At 42.4% G+C, this 20623-nt stretch overlaps 1 protein-coding gene across 6 annotated transcripts in view; it reads right to left on the minus strand.

Annotated features, from left to right (window-relative positions):
- The window catches only part of sh3pxd2aa (SH3 and PX domains 2Aa), a 117365-nt gene that overhangs the window by 25817 nt on the left and 70925 nt on the right, over positions 1-20623 (minus strand). For 3 of the 6 annotated variants that reach the window (XM_084342243.1, XM_084342247.1, XM_084342244.1), the window contains exons 7-8: positions 13993-14037; positions 10051-10179 (exon numbers count right to left, since the gene is read on the minus strand). In XM_084342243.1, the coding sequence (XP_084198369.1) occupies positions 10051-10179; positions 13993-14037 (174 nt within the window). The remainder of the gene's footprint in view (positions 1-10050; positions 10180-13992; positions 14038-20623) is intronic. The other 3 variants (XM_084342246.1, XM_084342245.1, XM_084342248.1) reach the window with 1 other exon arrangement.

Below are 20623 nucleotides of genomic sequence, written 5' to 3' on the forward strand. Positions count from 1 at the left end.
CTCTTGTGTGCAAGCAGCTTTTGGTTAGATTACAGTTTTCACAGAAAATCTGTCCCGTAGGAGGAGATCTGGGCCAAAGATTGGCAGCAAAGATGGAGAAAAATTACTCAGACTCAATTAAAGCAAAGCATAACTTGGCTCAGGATATGCGTGGGATGATGCATAAACAGTGGAGTTCAGGGAGGGCGTGGTGGGCCCAATTTACTGTAAGGGGCAAATATGCTCACTTTTAAAGAGATTCAAAATGGAAGGTAACTTATTTGTTAACTTTTGTCCCATGAGTGACAATGCCTAATAGCCAGTGTTCAAGGATAACGGTGCACAGTTTTGGACGGTCCCTCCTCAAATACACAGTGTTGACTTTCACACAGTTGTACACACCAGAAGTGAAGGAGGTCGTATTGTTAAGAAGAGCAGCTCACACCTGGCCAACTGCTTCATGAAGTGAGTGGGATTTTTGCAGAAAGTTAAAAAAATTGTCAAATGAACACCTGCCCCCAGGGGTGGGGGGCGGGGGATGAAGCAGCCGACCCCAACCAACACAACCCTTTTTAAAGCAATGTTGTTTTGAAGTCTGAGCTCTTGGTAAGGATTATGATACGGCTGGGTCGCTTGGTGTGTTGCACTATTTTAATTACGCATGGATATTCATTTCCACTTCGGACCCTCTGCTGCCTCTTGTCTAGTATCATCCTCAGGAGAACAAGGGCTGGGCAAAGTATCGATATTACATTGTTATTGTGATATGAGACTATACAGTATATCGTTTTAGACTTTGGATATCATGATATGGAACGAGTGTTGTCTTTTCCTGTTTTTTGAAGGCTACGTTAAAGTAAGTAGTCGTTTTCTGACCCTACCAGACTGCTCTACTTGTTCTAATACTTTCCTTTACCAACTTCATCATTATATCCACATTACTGATGATCATTTATCAAAAATCTTATTGCGTTAATATTTTGTTCATGGTTCCAATAGTCATCCCAAATATATTGAGGAAAAATCGATTTCGAGGTATTTGGTCAAAATGAATCTGATCTTTGATTTTTTTTCGTCCAGTCCTAGCATTTCATTTTGAGATATCTAATGTGTATTGCTACATAGCCAAAAAAATATCATAATATTATTTTAAAGCCATATAACATATGTGAACATATGTGCTCCCAATGTGAAATATCATTTGAATTTCAATATCTTTTATCTTTAAACACTGTCTTTCAGCCTCAGGACAAAATATACACCGATAGTTACACTACTTGCTGAAAAGAAGAACTAAATCCTTAGTTTGTTCAATGCCTTTTACTTTTAATTTTGAGATTATACTTCATGTGTGTAAAAATTCATGCATATGGTGGAACTACAGTATCTCTATACGTCTTGGAGACAGAGATGTTCAAATGTTTTCATCTTAACTTCCACATGTGGATGAAAAATGAGTGTGTTATGATAGTCTCGCCTACTGTGGAGTTCAAAGTGTCCCCTATAGGGGCTGAAGTTGTGATCAAAGACCTGCTTAAATCGGAGAAAACACATCACATTTTCTCTGAAACATGAAAAATAACTGCACATGTTCGTGTACATGAGGTGCCATGGAAAAAGGAGTCGGAGTCAAACCCAGCTGTTGGGGTGGGTGCTAGCAGCTGTGAAACTGAACCAGTGCAGAACAGGACGTGGCGACAGGGTGTTCAGGTACTGAAGTGCACACTGTACAGCCATCTGTACATGCAGCAGAACACACTTGTTTTAACAGATTGAAATGATCATACATTATTATTGGTGCCTAGGTTCACTCTGTGTACGTGCTTTTGGGTGAGTCATACGATGTGCAAAGCAAACTCATTGCTGTGTCAGTCCTCTTGACTTGAACCTCAGCTATGATGCGTGGTGTTCGATATGATTAGAACAGAAGTGCTCATTTCCTGTTAGGTGTCAGGTCTTTTTATTGTCCAGGTGCTTGGTGAAGTGAAGCTCAGCCCACTTCTACACTAAAATAGAACAGGTCAACATTGTGTTGCTTTTTTTTATTTTTTTAAATGGACTCTCTTGCTAGTTTGTCCGACATAACCGAACCGACTGTTCTGGAGGATTTATGAGGCACTGAACATCTAATGACTAATATGCAGAGAGGTTATGCAGCAACACCTGCTGTCTCCCACATTTATACACACAGCGCAAAATATGAATATGTAAGACAGCAGAGGGGCTGTAATTGGCATTTCTTACAGCGTGGAGCTCTAATTGGAGAGTCTAGCTACACCATGTCTTGGCAGGCAATAATTGCCTGCTTTCTACCACAGAGGGGAAGTGGAGGTCACGGTGAACACAGTGGCACAGTAAGTGAGCAGAGCAAGATTATCATTGACCGTCACAGGCCTGGGCCCCGTGGGAGAGGTTTGGGATAATGGGAGATGCATGAAGTGACACAATAAAAAAAGACATAGGCCAGAAAGAGATTAAAGGAGTGGTATGAGGGAAATATGACAAAAGAGGGAGAGCCAGTAATTGTTTGGCTGGAGCTTCAAAGCGGTGGTATTTCATGCATATTCCTATTCCAAGAACAACACCACATGCTTTCCTTTCAGTTTCTCATTTTTGGATCGTCAGAACGATCATCAGACAGTTCTGACAATGATGTCTGTTAGTAATGCAACATTCAGGGAGGATCCACAAGGTGACTGTCATTCTTGTTTTCTCCTCTCAGCATCTAATTAGGAACAGATCCCCTGGATAGCAGCAAGTGCTGGAACACATTGCTTCTTTTTTTTTAGATCCTCATCATCTTCACTCAATCTGTGCGGATGTGCTCAAGATGATAAAAGTTTAAAGTAGTGACTGAACCACATTCTGAACTCAGGACCAGACACAATCCAGAGCAAAGCAAAGTACAGCCATGCAAATAGTCTATGTCAAAAAAACAACAACCATACTTTAATACTTCACAATCTATAAGTAGTGAAGTGAGAGAAGTTATTTCAAGCGTTCAGGCTTCTCAAGGCAAAACTTGCATTCATTTTCTGGATTGCCAGTGTTAGGTTTGCTTAAGAGCACTCCAAACAACAGAATAGGAGTCCAGTTGAAACATCAGTGTGAAAGACGAGTAACTGCTAGAAAATACCTGCTGCTTTGACAAAAAACTCCAATGTCAACGTTTACATTAAAAAGAAGACAAGTCATGTCAACTAGTCAAGTCTCCCATTGAGCATTTGTGAAAGAAACATCCAATCACTGAGCTCAAAACCTAAATGTGTGTTCCTGTACTGCCAATGGTGAGGTAAGGATTAATACTACCAGGGGTGTGAATCTTCGGCGATCTCACAATTCGATTCGATTTTGGGTGTCCAATTCGAGTCAGAATCGATTTTTGATTCAAGACAATACTGGATTGAAGTTTGATTATCGATTGAATGAATAGAAAGGGGCACTAATCTCGGTCTTTTGCTCCCGTTCATTGTGTGCTAAACTATTAATTGGGGTCCGCAATCTGCTGAAATACAATATGAAACAAAACTGCAAATTAACATAAACGATCTTCAGCCTTTTTATTTTAAAAAGGGCATCAATCAACGACTGAATTAATTAGAAAACATACATTCTATATGTGAAGAACAAAATAAGTAGATGACCCTGACTGGCTCTCCCTCATTGTGATTGTAGAGCACTCTGAAAGTGAAGATGATTTGCATGAAATACTGCATTTCTAAACTGCCAAGAAGCTCAGATTGCCAGACACCAAATATCTGAACAAACTTTGACACCACAACACTGGCTAAACTGTCAAGCTTCAATGCAACTACTTTTACCACTACTTGGTCCTTAGGAAGATGTAATGGTGGCTGTTAAAGACTTCGTACTCAAATAATTAAATGTATTCCACACAACTTTGGTCCATCGGTGTGTATTAAATCTATACTTTTTCAAACCTTTTCAAACTTTCTCTTTAGGACCCATGCAGGAGTCTGGATGGTGGAGATCGGGTATTGGCCATGTGCATTTCCTATTTGTTGATTGCAAATAAGTTGCTTGATTGCCGAACAAACTAAAAAAAGAATTTGATAATGAGCACCCTCAACAACAATGTGATAAAATGACCCAGGGTACTCCCATGATTCCTCCTGTTTTGAGGAATGTTAAGGTTATCATGATAACTTTTAAATGTCAACTTACAATGGGGAATATACCTCCACCCACTTCACTGCTCTGAAGAAGAAGTCTGAACAAACTGAAACTTCTTTCTGCTTTGAAAAGGTGTTTGCACACTTTTACCATCTACCTCTCAAACATGTGGGTGATGACTATTGTATATTCAAAAGATTGGATATTCTAAAGGAGTGCCACTTTAAGACAAGCTTGTTTCAAAGATAAAAATAGGATATATGAGGGCTCAGCCAACCTGTTCTGTGCTGTTTCTTCCTAGAAAGTCTGAGCCAATTTCAAGGTTGTGCTCTTTATTGACACAATGAGATGGGGGCATAACATCCCAGTTTGAAGCTCATGTTACTTCCTCTTGAAGCTTATGTCATGGTTGGAGTTTTCATAAAATGTTGGAGTCTTGTTACCGAGCCAGACTTGTAACAAGTGAAAGTGGATAGCCAGCGTTGACTAGACATCACGCTCAGTGGGGTCAAGCTAAACCTCTGCATTAATCCCCCACATGGTGTGTGTGTGCTAGCATGTGCAACAGTACCACCCTCTAGCTAAAATATCCTCCTCTGACACACACACCCCTCTGTGCTAACTCTATCATCATGCTCATTAAAAACAATAGACTTTTCTGAGATGCAGAGTATATATGTCAGTATCAGTACCCATGTCTTTGCTATGCTTATTTAAACATACTGTTTTTAACCTGAGGCCCTCGACGTGGCTCCCTGGTCAGTTTAAAATAGTCTCTCCAGAGCCTCTGCTAGCCACAGATTGTCTGAGCTCAACTCTAAGAATGTGACTGAAGCAGTTTAGCACTTTTTACTGCCTGAGGGTGAAGCTAGCTCACATGGCTAAGCTAGGGTGTTGTGAGAATGATACTAGGCCATCTCTTGGCTCAAGACGTACCACCCTGATTAATGCTGGCTGTCTGTTTTATAGCCTGGAGGCAATGCTAATGTCGCCGACAGTCACCCATGTGAACTCTGTCCAAAACAGCGCTCTCTGATCCAGAACATCCTTTAAGCTAGCCCTCAGTAGACCTTGATTAAAGACATAGGCTACATTTTACAGCCTAAGGCGAAGGGTATATCAATCTAGCTTCTATGCAAAAATCCTTTATAGCGCCCTCCAGAGAAGGCTTTGAGAGGGAAATGGTGCATCATTTTATATTTTGACACTTTGATCATTTTTAGTGGGCTCGACAGACCACATAATATTTAAAATATAATAAATTCTGCAGATTAAAAAGATAGTTAAGCATTATTTTACAATGGTTTCATAAACGTGTCATTCATCTCTTTATGCAACATCATTGGATATATTTGTTGTATCTTTGTTGTATTCTCAATGGTGTAGTTCTGAAACAATTAGCTTATTAACAGATTAGTTGAGGCTTTTTTCCATTTAAATTAAACATGTTGGTTTCTTGTTGGAGCTGTTGACTTATGAAGGGAATTTTTAATGAATGATCATGTTCCAAGTTCAGAGTAATGAATCCTTTGCCCCAGACATCAAAGCCAGGTTCCTGTATAAGTTTCTGTACTACAGTTTCTTAACACTGGAGGTAGAGCCGAGAGCCAAAGGGCAGGCAGTCCAATCAACATACTACAAATCAACAACTGAACTCATCAATGCTTTAATTTGGTGGAATTTCTTCTTTTTTGAGCTGCTCCAGCATACAAATGCTGCAATTATTTAACTGCCTTAAGGTAAGTCTTACCCTAATCTTAACTAGAGCTTATAGTGCAAACAACCTAAAGCGATGTGAGGTTCTGATACTAAATTTTAGCTCAAGGCTTTCTTTGGAAAGGCATTATGGTTTAGACTGAATGCTGCAAGCCTCACTAGATCTCCTGGGCACTTTCAAAGGTGTGGTGGTAAAATATTACCAAAACTCCTCGATTCTTCCTTAAAAACAGTGTTGTAACTGCTGACAAGCAATGCTACACAACAGAGAGATCTCGTTTCCGTGAAGACTGTAGAAACATATGACAATGTCCACAAAAACATAACTCTTATCTTTTTCCAAAATAGAGGATTATTATCTGGCAACACAACTGGAGGTCATTCTCCATGTGAGGTGTAGAGTCAAGTCCAGAGAGAGGTAAGCAAATCTGTCTAATCTCTTTAAATCAACTGTGACAAAATGCCCCTGAAACTTGGCCGCGAGGAGGGCCAAGATATTTGGGTAAATGGCTTCTCCGGGTGGCGTTGTGGCTTGGGCGGTACACTAACCCAAAGACTCCAGTTTGCAGTTTAGTGTCAAGGTCCTCCTGGCAGATCCATTAGTCTTGGCTGATGAAACAGGGGGAAAAAAAGGTATTTTCCCCCACATTTATTTCCCCCTCTGTCACTGTGGCCACAGAGTAGAAGGCTATTGACGAAAATACAATTTAATTTCTGAGATGATATCAGGGAGTGGAGAAGAAAACACAGCCGTGTTTAACACAGCATCAGGTTTTTGTGTGGGCGTAATCAAAGCTTTGCTCTCACTTTCTTCAGATCATTACAGCCTGGCAGTAGAGGTCTTGATCCAGGAAAAAGATAAGCCAGGCTCAGTCGAAACAGAGCTTAATATAACCATAATGTGGTCAGCCTCCAGACTCACAAAGACCTCTATCTGGCAGGCAGTCAAAATTTTAGCCATACATTGGTAGAGATGACACTGTCCTTATGTAGGTCGGTCAACCACTTGGGTCAAGACTTAAATATCTTAACTACTCGCTGGATTGCTTTGAAACGTACTACAGATATCCATCGTCCCCAGATGATGACTCCTGATAACTTTGGTGCTCCTTGGACCTTTCCTCTAGCAGGACTAACTATAACTTGGCCTTCCAGTGTGTCCAAAACTTTGGCTTATAATGAATTACTTGATTAACTGATGACATGACCATCAGCCTCAGCTATACTTTCTGTTCAGTGCTTAGCTAACATACGGAGTTATTCACATCAAGTCCTATCCGACACAGGTCTGCAGCTTTTAAAACACCCTGACCTTTCCTCTCCGTCTCCTTCCCATCACTGCCTCCTCTTAGTCCAACACACCATATAATTTAACTGGTCACATATGCAGATTTATTTTCTCCAGCTGGGACATTCCTCTCTCCAGACGCTCTATGGTTCCCATGTCCGAGGGAGAAAACCATGACAGTGGCCCAGACGCAGCCTCTACTCCTCTCTCAGGGACAATTTTGGCTGTCCGAGCCCGACTCCCCTGGTGCTTCATAAATCTCAAATTACTAGATTGGATAGGCGAGGATACAAGTACACAGAATTCCCTCACACAAGGGCATAACCATCCATACAAACTCATCCACATACACACCAATCCCCCATCTCATGCACACTTCAGATTTAACCAGTTTTCACCGTGACAAAGGATCTTCTTGACACAGAACAGTGAAACAGCTGGGTCTAGACTTGCAAGTGCAATAACTTCTCACATGGGGCAAAACAACATCCGACTCTGGAGTTGAACCCATAATTATACAAGGTTGAGCCTGCAGACAAAACTGGTTGAAATATTCTGTGTTTGAATGAGGAACAGCATAATAATGCTTAGCAAAAAGCTAAGCATTTGACGAGAAAAGCAAGTCAAACATGGATTTCTTCCTTGCTTTGAGAGTACAGAAGGCTGCAGTAAAAGCTTTGAAAGCGGAAAGGGGGTTGTGGGTTACTATATGAGCTCTCAGATGTGTTTGTCTTGGCATAGTGTCTGAGTGATGTCATCATCATCATCATCATCATGGCTGTTGCTCCACTTCTTTGGCCCAGTAAATGACGACAGCACACATATCCAGCTCTTGGATGAGAGCGCCTCAGAGTTCAGCAGTTCCCCAAACTGGTCTGGTGAGCATATGCTGTCAGGCCAGGAGATTCAGAAATGGGATCACCAAAGAAAACTACTGTGTGGCTGAGAAACACTTCTAAAAAAAATAAAAAAAATAAAACTAACACTAACTCCAAAGTGTTCCTGGGAATCAAAGGGAGTCAAGAGTTAACAGGAACACTTGACATTTCAAAACCTCACAAACAAAGCTGAAAGGAGAGATGGAAATGAAGACATCCACATGCTTGAAGTTTGACCGAAAGCCACATCACAAAATAAATCATTTTCCATGGAACTTCTTCACTCTGTGAAAACTTCATTTCACAATTACCACATTTATGCTGACAGGGGCACAAATTGGGAATTACCCAAAAGCTACACAGAGACGAAATGACAAGACAGTTCAAAGCCAGAACCGACTCATTAAGACACACAATCATTGAAAGATGGGCGCACAAGATATCTCAAAGAAGAATGAATTCACACATTGTAATCAGGGTATAGATAAGAGCCTAGAGAACAACGGGATTATTTCTGCCAAGCTTTCTGCTGACTTCTCTTGAGTTGTGCAAGCTGCTGGCTGTCAGTGGCTGCTTGAGTGGAAAATAATATCCAGCACTGGGATTGCTAAACACAATTTCTACAGGGGAGAGGCAAGGTGAACAGTGAAGTGCTGCATCTAACTATTAAGCAAGGAATATCTGTCTACCTGTCCTATTTGCATATCTCAAGAACAATTCATCTAATCTACTTCATACTTGGCAGGTTTGTTGCTGAGGACCAAAAGAAGTGCTGTGTTGAAGATGGTGGACTCATTATTAACATAAATTAGGGCTGTCAAACGCAAATTCCTCTTAACGCTGTTCATTTTTTTGACGCACAATTAACTCATGCACGTTATGACCCTTGGCCTGCTCTGTAGTTTGGGAAATCAGGGAGTGATGCAGCAGTAACGTTGTGGATGGCAGCAGAAACAATCCTCCTTCAGCAGAAATGGATAGAAGAAAAGAAAAGAGTCTTTTGAATGGCAAGTTCAGCTTCAAAGCCCTGCCAAGATGGTTCTCTCGACAAGAACAAAGTTATATGCATTTACTGTCGATGTGGAGTGAGTCACCACCGGACTACATCGAGTCTCATATACGACTTGCTGGCCAAGTACACAGCTGATGCAGAGAGCCCTACTCCCCTCCAAAGGAAGACCATGGTGGATAGTTTGCGACAGAGACGCCTGAACAACTCTACATGAGACATGGTGTAAGCTGTTTATTAAACATTTATTAATATTGAATGTGTCGCTATTCAAATTTGCACGAAATTCAGCACTGCACTTCCATGGGTCCTCAGCAACAATACTGTAAATTGTTAAGTACATCAGTTAAACAGTTCTCAAGATATGTGAGTAACAGACTGACAGAGACTGTTTCCTTTACAGTAAGACTTTAGTTAATAGTTATTTTAGCAATGAAATGAGTTATAAACAATGTATGAAGCATTTGTAAAGGTTTATAAACATCAGTTGCAGCTTTACAATAAACAGTTGCTTAATAAATGGTTTGTAAAGCATTTCATTGTTCCAAACAGCGAAATAAATATCACCTTCAGTTTGATTAACCATTAATGTACCATGTAGGTTTACCAGAAACTGGTCCCAGCCACAACAATGCCTTTCTTCCACACACACACTAACATCTGCCAGCCAAACAGCACCTCCAGGTGGTGCCAAGTCCTAGCTAGGAGATCAGGAGATTGGGTGAGGAGGGGAAAGACTGCGGGAGAGCATAGGAGCGGGGGGGAGGATGGAGTGGGGGACTCTCGAGGACAAAGGGGTTAGAAAAAGAGGGAGTCAAATAAAGAGAAGGGAGAGAGTGAGATGCTGAGCGAGCATACCTCTCTGTGTATGTTTACACTACTAATGTGTACTCTGAGAGAGGAAGACACAAACAGGAAGAAACAAACCAAATGTCAGGCAGTTCGGAGAGCATGCTGGTTTTCACAAAGACACATTTTGGTTACTTTTCACACAGCATGTGTTACATTCAGTGTGTGAATGTTCAACAAAAGAAGATTCCACTCACCACTTTCGCTCTTCTCGATCACGTCCACTGTCTCGCCGGCCTTGAGGCTGATCTCCGAGTTCTCCTGCCTCTCGTAGTTGGCCACGGCCACGTACTGCTCCAGCACCATGGGCTCCGAGCTGTCAATCCCTGAGGGAAAGAAACAGGCTGTCAGCCACCTGCCCGCCGTGGCGCCCCGCGAACGCCCGCCGCAACCAACTACACCGCTGCCGCCATGCACCCGGTACGCAGCCATCGGCCAGCCCCTGCTCCCTGCCGCCCTGACCAATCACAACGCAAGCTTGCGACTCGGCTGCATCGTCCCAAACGTCTGGCCATATAGCTGAGTTGACCCCCAGCCCACAGCAAAGGACTGAGGAGCATCGGAAGGAATCAAAACAAAAGGAGGGAACGGGATGGAAATGTTTGTAGGGGCGGCATCTCACACCTAATGTGGATCCATGACCTGAAACTTTAAGATCCAAAATAGAAAGAAAGTGGCGAATTAAAAGAAAAAGGAGAACCAGAGGAGCAGCTAGTGGTTGGCGGGGAAGACTGAGGAGGGAATGAGTGGAAGAATGGTGAAGTTTCCCTGTGGAAAATCAACAGTGCGGTTGAGAGGAAAGGCCTCCCCTCCGCTGCCTTTGGGAGCCAGCCGTTGGACGGCGAGTCGGGAGGGGGGGTGAACACACCAATCATGGTAGTCAGCACTGCTGGCCTTAAATAGAAACATATGAGAGGAGGAGAGAGAGAGAGAGAGAAACAGGGAAGGAGGCTGGGTCCATGTTTATGTGAAACAAGAAGAAAGCATTTCAGTTGGGGTTAGGCCACTGTGTTTTCTCGCTCTCCTCTCTGATATTTAACCTTTTCAATGCCAGCAGTGATTTCATTGACTAATTTCATGTGGTGTGTATCTGATCTGAGCTGCAGACACGCCTATTTGCTTGCTTGGCCATAGCGAGATAATATAGACAGATTGGAGAGGACATTTAGGCCTATTACGCTTCACAACCTGTGGTGTTTTGTTGTTTAAGTGTCTCAGCATGTCTGTATCTGTGACATTTATACAGTGAGAACAGATACACTGATGTTGAGTAGGTCAGAAAATACAGTAAGAAAGTTAGATATTCATATCAGTCTGCCAGTTTGTTAAAAGGGTGATTTCACACCATGACTCAGATGATGTGGCTGATCATAACAAATCATCAAATGAATGCAACCCACTCCCCGAACAGATCCTTACTGGTCCACTGACGACCTTCCAGAACATTTAACAATCAACAAATAATTGTCACCACATTTGTGCATGGCAGCTGCAGCAAGGTGTAAGTTAATTAAAATGAAGGCATGGGTAAGGTTAGGCAGTTAAAAGATGGTTAAGGTTAGAGACAACACTACCGATAATGATTACAAACAACTCCCTTTCAGCTTGTACACGGCCTCTTAACAAAAGCAAATGTTTTAAGAAGTTGTAAAGTTACAATTCTTGCTCGTGCTTTAACATCAATATCAGACGGAAACAGCTCATGTTTCACCTGCAGGACCCAATTTTTTTTACTTTGGACAGACCCAGGGTAGCTGCTTCTCCTGCTTCCATACTTTAATCACCTCCAGCAAGTTTTCTCATATAACACAAAAAAAGTGTCAGGAAGTGAAAACTGGTAGTTGTTTAACAAGAATGTGTTTACACATTCATCCATCAACTTTAACTCTGGCACCATTGGCACTAAAGGTTGATACAGAATGTAAATCCTCAGTGCACTATTGTCCTAAAGAACATAATTTCTGGGGAGGTTGGGCTGAAAGCTCATATAAGTGCACCTGTGCTGCAATATACTGTCATTAGTCATACCTTGGCAGCTAATCCATGACATTATCAAACTGACTGTATGATTGAAGTCAGAAAGAAACCATTCCTGAAAAACAGCACTTCACTGCCAAAAATCGATTTCGATGATCAATCAGACACGTCCAGTGCAAATGAAAAGATCAACTCCAACAACACAGGTGACCTGTTCCATTTGTAGCATCAGCTTCAGCAGAAAACCGTCTATAAGTTGTTTTTGAGGAAACTGAGAATTGATCACCAATATAAGGAATATGCAGCAGACAGGTGGGAGCCAACGATCCTGAGTTTGCTTCCAAGCAAATGTCTAACTGCTGACCCTTATCAGTCATAGCAGACACATTTTGGCAAAGAGAGATGAAGGATGCCACATGTACCATTAACAAAAAGATAACTAAATATAATTTATAAAAAGAGAAAAAAGGCACGTCAGCGTCAGCAATGACAATCTACAGAAAACATGAGCGCTGGCTAATTACTGCAGCTGAGAGGAAAAGTACTACACTTTGTCAGCAGATCTCTCCATCTTCCCACTTACGACCACATCTGAGACAGTGGATTCTCTGCTGTCAGCCTCTTTGTCATTTTATAAATGGGATAAGACCTTGAAAATTGATTGTATTCCGAGAGTTAAGCTGTGCATATCCTGCATGTACAATGCCACTGTCCTTAAAAGTCTTCATGAAGCTAAGTGTTTACTGTGCAGCTCACAAGTGGTTTTCTCCAACTATTTAACACTTTGTTCCGATTTACAATTTTTCTGCCCAACCCCCTGGTTTTCCAGTGCTCCTTGACCCTCAGAACAGAGTTACATCGGGTAGTGGTCGAAATCTCTCCCTAGGACAACCCTTCAAGACCCTCATACGTCATCACTTGTCGTTGATGTCTTTCATGTAAACCGACCCGACCAGACATTTCCAACATGCCGTCCTCAGCTGGAGTGATTTCTCTGGTGTTACTGTGACATCACAATGCCATTTACCATTTATCTGATGGAGATAGAAAACATGGACGCTCAAAAAAAAAACACTGCTTCATTACCTGGCCACTAGCGATGCTTTATAGGCTAACATTAGCAACCCCTGCTCCTACCCTGCCAGTTTGCACTGATATATGAGGAGCACTACCAAGTGCAGCAACTTCACTGCTGGAATTTGAAACATGAAAGTGGGATGCAATATTGAAATACGTCAAAATGCAGGACTTCCATGCACAAACCAGCAATAACAATGCAGCGTTAGCTAGCTAGAAAGTTAGCTACCAAGGCATCCTCAAACTAAAAGCGATTATTTTACACATGCGATAAAGAAAAGAACCGTAATACATTGAAACAACAGATAGTTCTCATAACCCTTGGTTTTATGTGTGCCTCTGAAAAACCAACTACACCTAGATGTGAACCCGCAAAATAGAAGGTAGAGTTAAGTGGCAGGGCCAAAGAGTGTATCGGGATCAGGCCTGAATCTTTTCAAAGGGGGGTTTGTCTTTGTGGTTCATAACTCGTACTGACACAGTAATAGATCTAATGGAAGGAGACAACATGCATTTGTCTTTCCCCAGCAACGCCTCAATTACAGTTCAATGTCTCAGAGAATGTACACCAGATGGAGAAATCTGCGAATTTATGTCATGATATGTTTAAATCTGCCAAAACATTTTCTTTTCTAGGATGTTTATTTCCAACAGAGACAATTTCAAGTCAATTTCTTCTCTCACGACTCTGTACTGTACGGTACACGCAAAGTCGCAGCAGTTATCTGCATTCATGTTGCAGACAAATGTAAAGAACCAGACTTGACACCTCATTTCAGTTTTCGCCACATGCAGAACTAAAGTCCATGCTCTGGCCCTCTGGCACTGCGCCTAGCTGTTGTGTTGGCCAATGAAGTCTGCAGAGATGGATAGACAGGCCGCACAGAGAGAGAGAGAGAGAGAGGCTGATATGAGCAGATGGGTGGACGCAGAGGAAGATGACGGCGCATGCAAAGCAGATGTCGAGAGAAGTGTGAAAAGAAATCAACTGCAAAAAACAAAAGGGATGCAGCTGGCATGTTGCTCTCGCACGAGCACAGTAGTGCATGCATATTCAACATGTTGACATAGACACACAAGGCTACCTGAGGCCTCTTTCCTTGGGCTGTCTGTAAAGCCGTACATCCATACTGCAGACGAAGAGAAGGAAGGAGAGAAGCAGAGAGAGATTATTCAGTTGGACAGCATGCAGAAGCAACAGTATGGTAAAGCACACCTTATTCACACCCACTGAGCACAAAGTATAAAGAGGCAGAGATTAAGTCCTACGATCTTAGCGCTGGATGCTAAATCTGGACTGACTCATCCGGAGATGACAGACAGAGTATTGACTCTGAAGAGGACAAAGTGCATCTGAGGTCAAATAACTGGCCAATGTTTTGGTGCTGTGCATTACAAACACCCTTCCATTTTTAATCTCCTACTCAAACCCTCCGTCCTTCAGACTGCAAGACACTCCCTCCACCCTTCCCATGATCCCACCTTCCTCCATCTCTTCATACCTTTAATCATTTCTTCCATCCCCTCTATATGGACCTCCTGGAATGTTTGAGATGGTAGTCACCAATTTCTCAAGTCTTTCCTGACCCCCCCCAACCCCCCTTCTTCAAAAAACATCTCAGCCTCTAGCCAGGAAATTAAACGCCATGCATCAGGGAAGACAGGGACAGAGGAGCTGGTGACCGAGGTCTGGGGTGCAGCAGATAAAGCTACCTTGGTATATTTAAGCAAAGCTGTGATTGAAAGCTTGATTTGAGATCTACAGACCAAAATAATATATGAGTGTCTGGCTGTCATCTTGTCCTGGAAGTGAGGCAGCGTGAGGGCTGCAGGACTGCCTCAGACACAGGCCATATACAGTACACATAACACGACAAAGGAGCTGGAAGCAGCAGCCAGGCAGGGCAGGGCAGGGCAGGGCAGGGCAGGGCAGGGCAGGGCAGGCTGCTGAGAATAAAGGCACTGCAAGCAATGTCCACCATGATGTATGTGTGTGATCGGTCTTAAAATGTTGTAGTTTTCTTTACTCTTATGAAGTACTTCACTTGTTTGAAAGCAACTGATCCTCATTCAAGAGCTTGTTTTAAGAAAGGTTTTCATCAACTTTGCTTTATGTATGGATAGAAGTGAAAGTCTAAAGCCCACAGGCATTTTAACAGGGGAGAAATAGGAGCATAAGCTTGAATAACTACGGATGTATATGGACTTTTGCAGTATAAACAAGCAAAATGGGATGTTCTGTATTAAACACATTACATTTCAAACTGCTCCAGGGGTAGGCTGGCTAAACTCACCATAACTCAATCATCTCAGAATCCTCATCTGTGAATACTGTGGCGTTTAGGCACAAGCTTGAGTGAATAGTAGTGAAATAAAACTCTTCAAAAAAGGGTTCATTTCAATAAAAATTCACTAATTTGTTTTTATTTCCTGCTCATAGTTTTCTGTTGTGATGAATGCAGCTAGCCATGTAGGAAGATGTACTATTGATGATGTAATATTGCACTTATAAAGTTCCCAACTAAATATAAAACGTTGTGCTGGTGTTACCTCTGTTTCCCTAGAAATACATGCGGTCTGATTACTGACCAGACAAACAGTCACGTCAGTAGACTATTTGTACAAACTATTTGTATAGTAGAGTATATGTAATGAAACCTAAATTTGTATCCAAGCAATTAAGCCAACCCTCAGTAACGACTTAGCAATAGAGACGATTTCTAATTCCTCTTGAGTCAGCCTGTAAACCTCAGCTAACTTTACAGCTTTCCAGAGATCTTGTGATTTCCCAATTAAATAAATACCCTCGGTATAAACACAAAACTGCCTAGCTAGCTCAATCTTGTGCTATGCTGATTTGATCCAATCAAAATGTTAAATAGCAGGCAGTTAAAGGTACATATCTCTCACTTTAAAAATGTCTTAAAGCCATTAGTTTTGTACAATAATGGCCCACTTCAATGTACCTCACAACACATTTTCAACACTATAATCTTTATACTAATATAGTATAAAGTATATACTATGGTATAGTATAGTATAGTATATATACTATGGTTGGGGTGAAAAGAACCCTGACAAAGCCAACTGTTTGAACTCAAATCAAAGGTTTATGACCTGAGTGCATCTGGTGTTATAGCTCAACTGTCTATGAGAACATTTGAAACTCATGGAAATTTTTCAAAAATAAATGGTCATCAGTCTGAAATTAGGGCGGTTCCCTAAATTAGTCAACTTATCTTTTGGAGAGATTTTTATATTTCATTAGCAGTATGTACTGGATTCTGAGCGCCGCCCCTGCTGTGAAGCCGACAGTTCCCCTCTTGACATGAGATAATAAAAGCCAAATCCCCTCTCGCTCCACTAGAGCCTCAGGAGCTTTGCTGGATTGATGTTGGCCCCAGAGGGAGGCATATGGACTGGTCCCAGGTCAGCCAGGGTCGAAGCCCGCTCACTAACACCCTACCATGATTATTACCCACCCAACTGCTCTTAGTGTGGCGCTCAGCATCTGATTGATATTAACTCTCTTCTCTAGTCAGGGCTCCACGCTAAGTCACCCCCAACTCCACACACACACACACACACACACACACACGCACACAATGCTCAGATGCTTAATCTCTTTCAGGTTTGGGTGATGACGCCACAAACCAGCAGAGCCAGCGGTGTTTTCTCTGTCCCTTTGCTGCTGTGGTTAATTTTCCTAGAATTCTGACCCCAAACGTCTACATTACCCTGTAATTAAGGGCCTAGAGAAAGTGAAAAATGTTTTCTTTGAAGTCCTAGTTTCTAGGTTTGGATTTGGAGGGGCTTAATAGCTATTCGTCTTGTTTTTCCATTGACTAGGTTGATTGTGTTTTGAAAGAAAGGTTCCTGTTATCGCACATCCCCCAAACAAACCACAATCCATCACAAGCTAAGACCTGTGGCCTGAGGAATGAAGTGTCTGTTGAAACTGTTCAGCATAATTAACTATCTATTGGATATTTCTGCAGCTTTAGAGATCACATAAACTAGCTGATGCTGAAACCTTAAAGACACTCTCTAAAGGTCCGACATTACATCAAACTGCATGTTGATACTTCCAAACCTGACAGTCTACAGTAGATGTAGCATGTTTTGTAACTTAACTTGCCTTGTTTCTCATGTATGACAGTTATCTAGCCTCACTATGTCTCATTAACTCAATGTCAAAGACAACACCACATTGTGATGAACAGCCACAATTTAAAATATATTTATATTCCAAATACAGTAATAATTTAATAACAAGTATTTCAGTAATTCAAATAAGCACATTGAGCACACAAATATCTATTTTGAGGGAATACTTTGGAAGACAGCAAGAGGCTGATAGCTAGGGCAATGAATCGGCACATAAACCGATCAGCCACAACATTAAAACCACTGACAGGTGACAGGTGATAACATTGATCATCTCATCACAATACGATGTTCTGCTGGGAAACCTTGGGTGCTGACATTCATGTGAATGCCACTTGACACGCACCACCCATCCAAACACTGTTGTGGACCAAGTACACCCCCTCATCACAACAACACTACCCGATGGCAGTGGCCCCCCAGCAGGACAATGTGCCCTGACACACCACAAACACTGCTCAGGAACAGCTCGAGGAACACAATAAAGGGCCCGAGGTGTTGACCGGGCCTCCAACTTCCCCAGATCCCAATCTGATCGAGCATCTGTAAGACGTGCTGGAGCAGGTCTGATCCATGGAGGCCTCGACCCCCAACATATAGGACCCAGAGGGTCCACTATAAAACGCCCTGGTGCCAGACACCACAGGACACCCTCAAAGGTCTTAAGTCCATGTCTTCACAGGTCAGAGCTGTTTTGGCTGCACAAGGGGAACCTTCACAATATATATATATATATATATATATATATATATATATATATATATATATATATATGTATAAAATCTGTGGGTGTGGGGGTGCTATGTGATACTGTAACAACATCATCAGTGAGTGTGTCTTATAAGCGAGGCTGGAAGAGAGGGGACAGGTGAGACAGAGAAAGACAGATAAACAGTTTAAGAAAAAAGAAGTAGACAGCAGACAACTTTCAGCTGGTTGGGCCACAAATATTAGATATTACACATCAACAGCATGTACTCACTGTGTACCTTAATCCTACAGCCCTCTCTCCAAAAACAAACTGTCAAAAGTAAGATCTGAACCTTACGAATAGGTAGGCACAAGTCAGTTATCACAGAAAAGCCTGTAGTGGCCTGTACTCCCTGTATATCCATCACAGAGCTAACTGTAGCTGCTGCCACCACACAGGATCTTAAATGCTAAACCTCTGTCACCTGACACCAAGACAAAGGCGACCAATGACAAATTACGGTGAACCGATATTGATTCAACACTCGTGAAAAAGCACAGCAAAGTGATTTACACCAACGCTAACAATGTCAAACCACAGGCAGAAGCTAACTAGTATTGATACAGTGTTTAACAAGAGGAGAAAACAACAGAGAAGTAAACATTCACCCTGACTGTGACACAAATGTTTGTGGTGACAAATGGCATTTGCGTTCACTCAGTGTGCCGGCGGCGGCGGGGTGACAGTTGACGGGCCCTCTGCTTTAGCCTTGACACAGTGCTAGTGCTGCAGAATACAGTTCCCAGCCCAGGCCGGGACAGTGACATGGTGTGGGTGCTCGCCTCACGGTGAGGTCAAATCCCATCACAGGCCACATCTGTTCCACAGAGAGCACAGTCGCTCTCTCTTCTCCTTCTTCCCTCACTCTCTACTTCACTCTTTACTCTGACTCACCTTACTCACTAGTTTTTGGCTGAAGTGGGCTAGCATTACAAACATGTCCAAGTGACTCGATGCAGTTACACCATTGGTCAGTCGCGTGTGGCAGTTTCCCCATTGGCTGTTGCTCTTTCAAAATCAGTAGGCGAGATTGTCACTAACGTTCTGTAACTCTGGATTCAACGAGTATAGGTGCAGTACACTAATGCTATCACTAGTGGTGGGTTCATCCTTCACTCATGCAGGACTGAAGATTCTTAGTCTAGTTGATTTAAACTAAGCTGAGTGGGGATGAGACACAATCAGCTCTTGATAACAGTTTTTTTTTCAAGAGGGGTACACATAGATGACAGATGGCTACGCCAGTACGTTATACCCCTTTCACAATGGGCAAAATACCCACTAACACCTGACCAAACGGCATTCACTGATTAAACATAGAACAATTTGGCCAGAATATATCGCACTGACCATACACAATCCAGCCACAATCCAGCCACAATCCAGCCATATACAGAGGTAAACACTGTCACTCTGCAGGGAATAACTCTTGCTCCTCTGTCTTATTGTATATGCCTCAAAGTTTCAACACTGATGTGGTAAGAATGTGCTGACATTATAATTGCGGGAATTAAGTACTTAGTGTGTTTAACTCTGTAAAAGTCAACATAGGGAAGGGTTTTATTTTTACAGGTTGTTATATGGAGGCAGGTAATGGAGGGTGTAAGTGTCATATAAATGTGTCTGTTTACGGAGGAGCTCCTGATGGCACAGACAACAGACGAGGGCTAAGATCCTAATAAGCACAGACAGCTTAACAGATATGTGCACACACAAACTGCCCTGTCCACTAAACCTACACTTGTAAAAACGCTAACACACACACACACACACACACACACACACACACACACACACACACACACACACACACACACACAGCCCTCCTCCCTCCTCCATGTAAATATGACGGACGTCAGTCTGAAATTGTATCCACTCTGCGACGTAAACAAACTAGCGCCTGTCTGACAGTCTCAACCCCTGTGGCCTCTGCAGCCCAAACAGCACCCTCCTCCATTCCCTCTGAACGTGGGCCTCACATGGGGGAGCGAGCTTCATCTGCTCCAGGGGAGGAGCACAGAGCTGTGACCCCTGAAACTCCCTGGACCTGACCCCATGTTTAAAAAAAAAAAGCATGTCTGACATCTATGTCCCCCACTAACTTGATGCAAGACAAATCAGTATTTGGTTTCTGTTGGGAAACACACACACACACACACACACACACACACACACACACACACACACACACACACACACACAAAATGGTCATCCAGCTTTCAAAGTCCAAATTCTTTTGAATTATGCACTTTCAGATAATTTCCTCACCGTTATCATATTGTCTTAAAATAAGACAATAGAGGAGCAAAGAAGCCAGAAAATCTTTACATTTAGGAAACTGGAAAATTCAATTACTTAATAATCTAATTGACTGTTGCAGCTCTGTTGGTTACCTTTCTTCAAAGTTGAAAATTTTGCAGCCTGTCACCAGCAGCTTTTCTATTTCCTGACATATTTCAAATTGATCCGGCGTCAACAAATGCTGAAAATGATAGTTGTTTTGTACCTGCATTTTCGATCGACAGCGGTTAGTGCAAAACTCACTCAAACTCATAGCATTAAGAGCAGCAGACTTTGAGACTGTCACGACCCATGGCATCTTTTTCGACCATCCAACCTGACAGGCTGGACCACCCCAGGGAGGAAGAGAGTCGGAATAAGAGCCATGCTAATCCAGCTTGGTTTAAGGCAGCTCCTGGCTAATGTCCGGTTACAGGAAAAGGAAATGGACAAGATAGGATGGCAGAACAAGGTGAAATCAGAGACTGTTGTGCCTACAGAGACCTGTTGTCACAAGT

Source organism: Pagrus pagrus (genome assembly GCF_965226575.1).
Source record: "Pagrus pagrus genome assembly, chromosome: 2".
NCBI lineage: Eukaryota > Metazoa > Chordata > Actinopteri > Spariformes > Sparidae > Pagrus > Pagrus pagrus.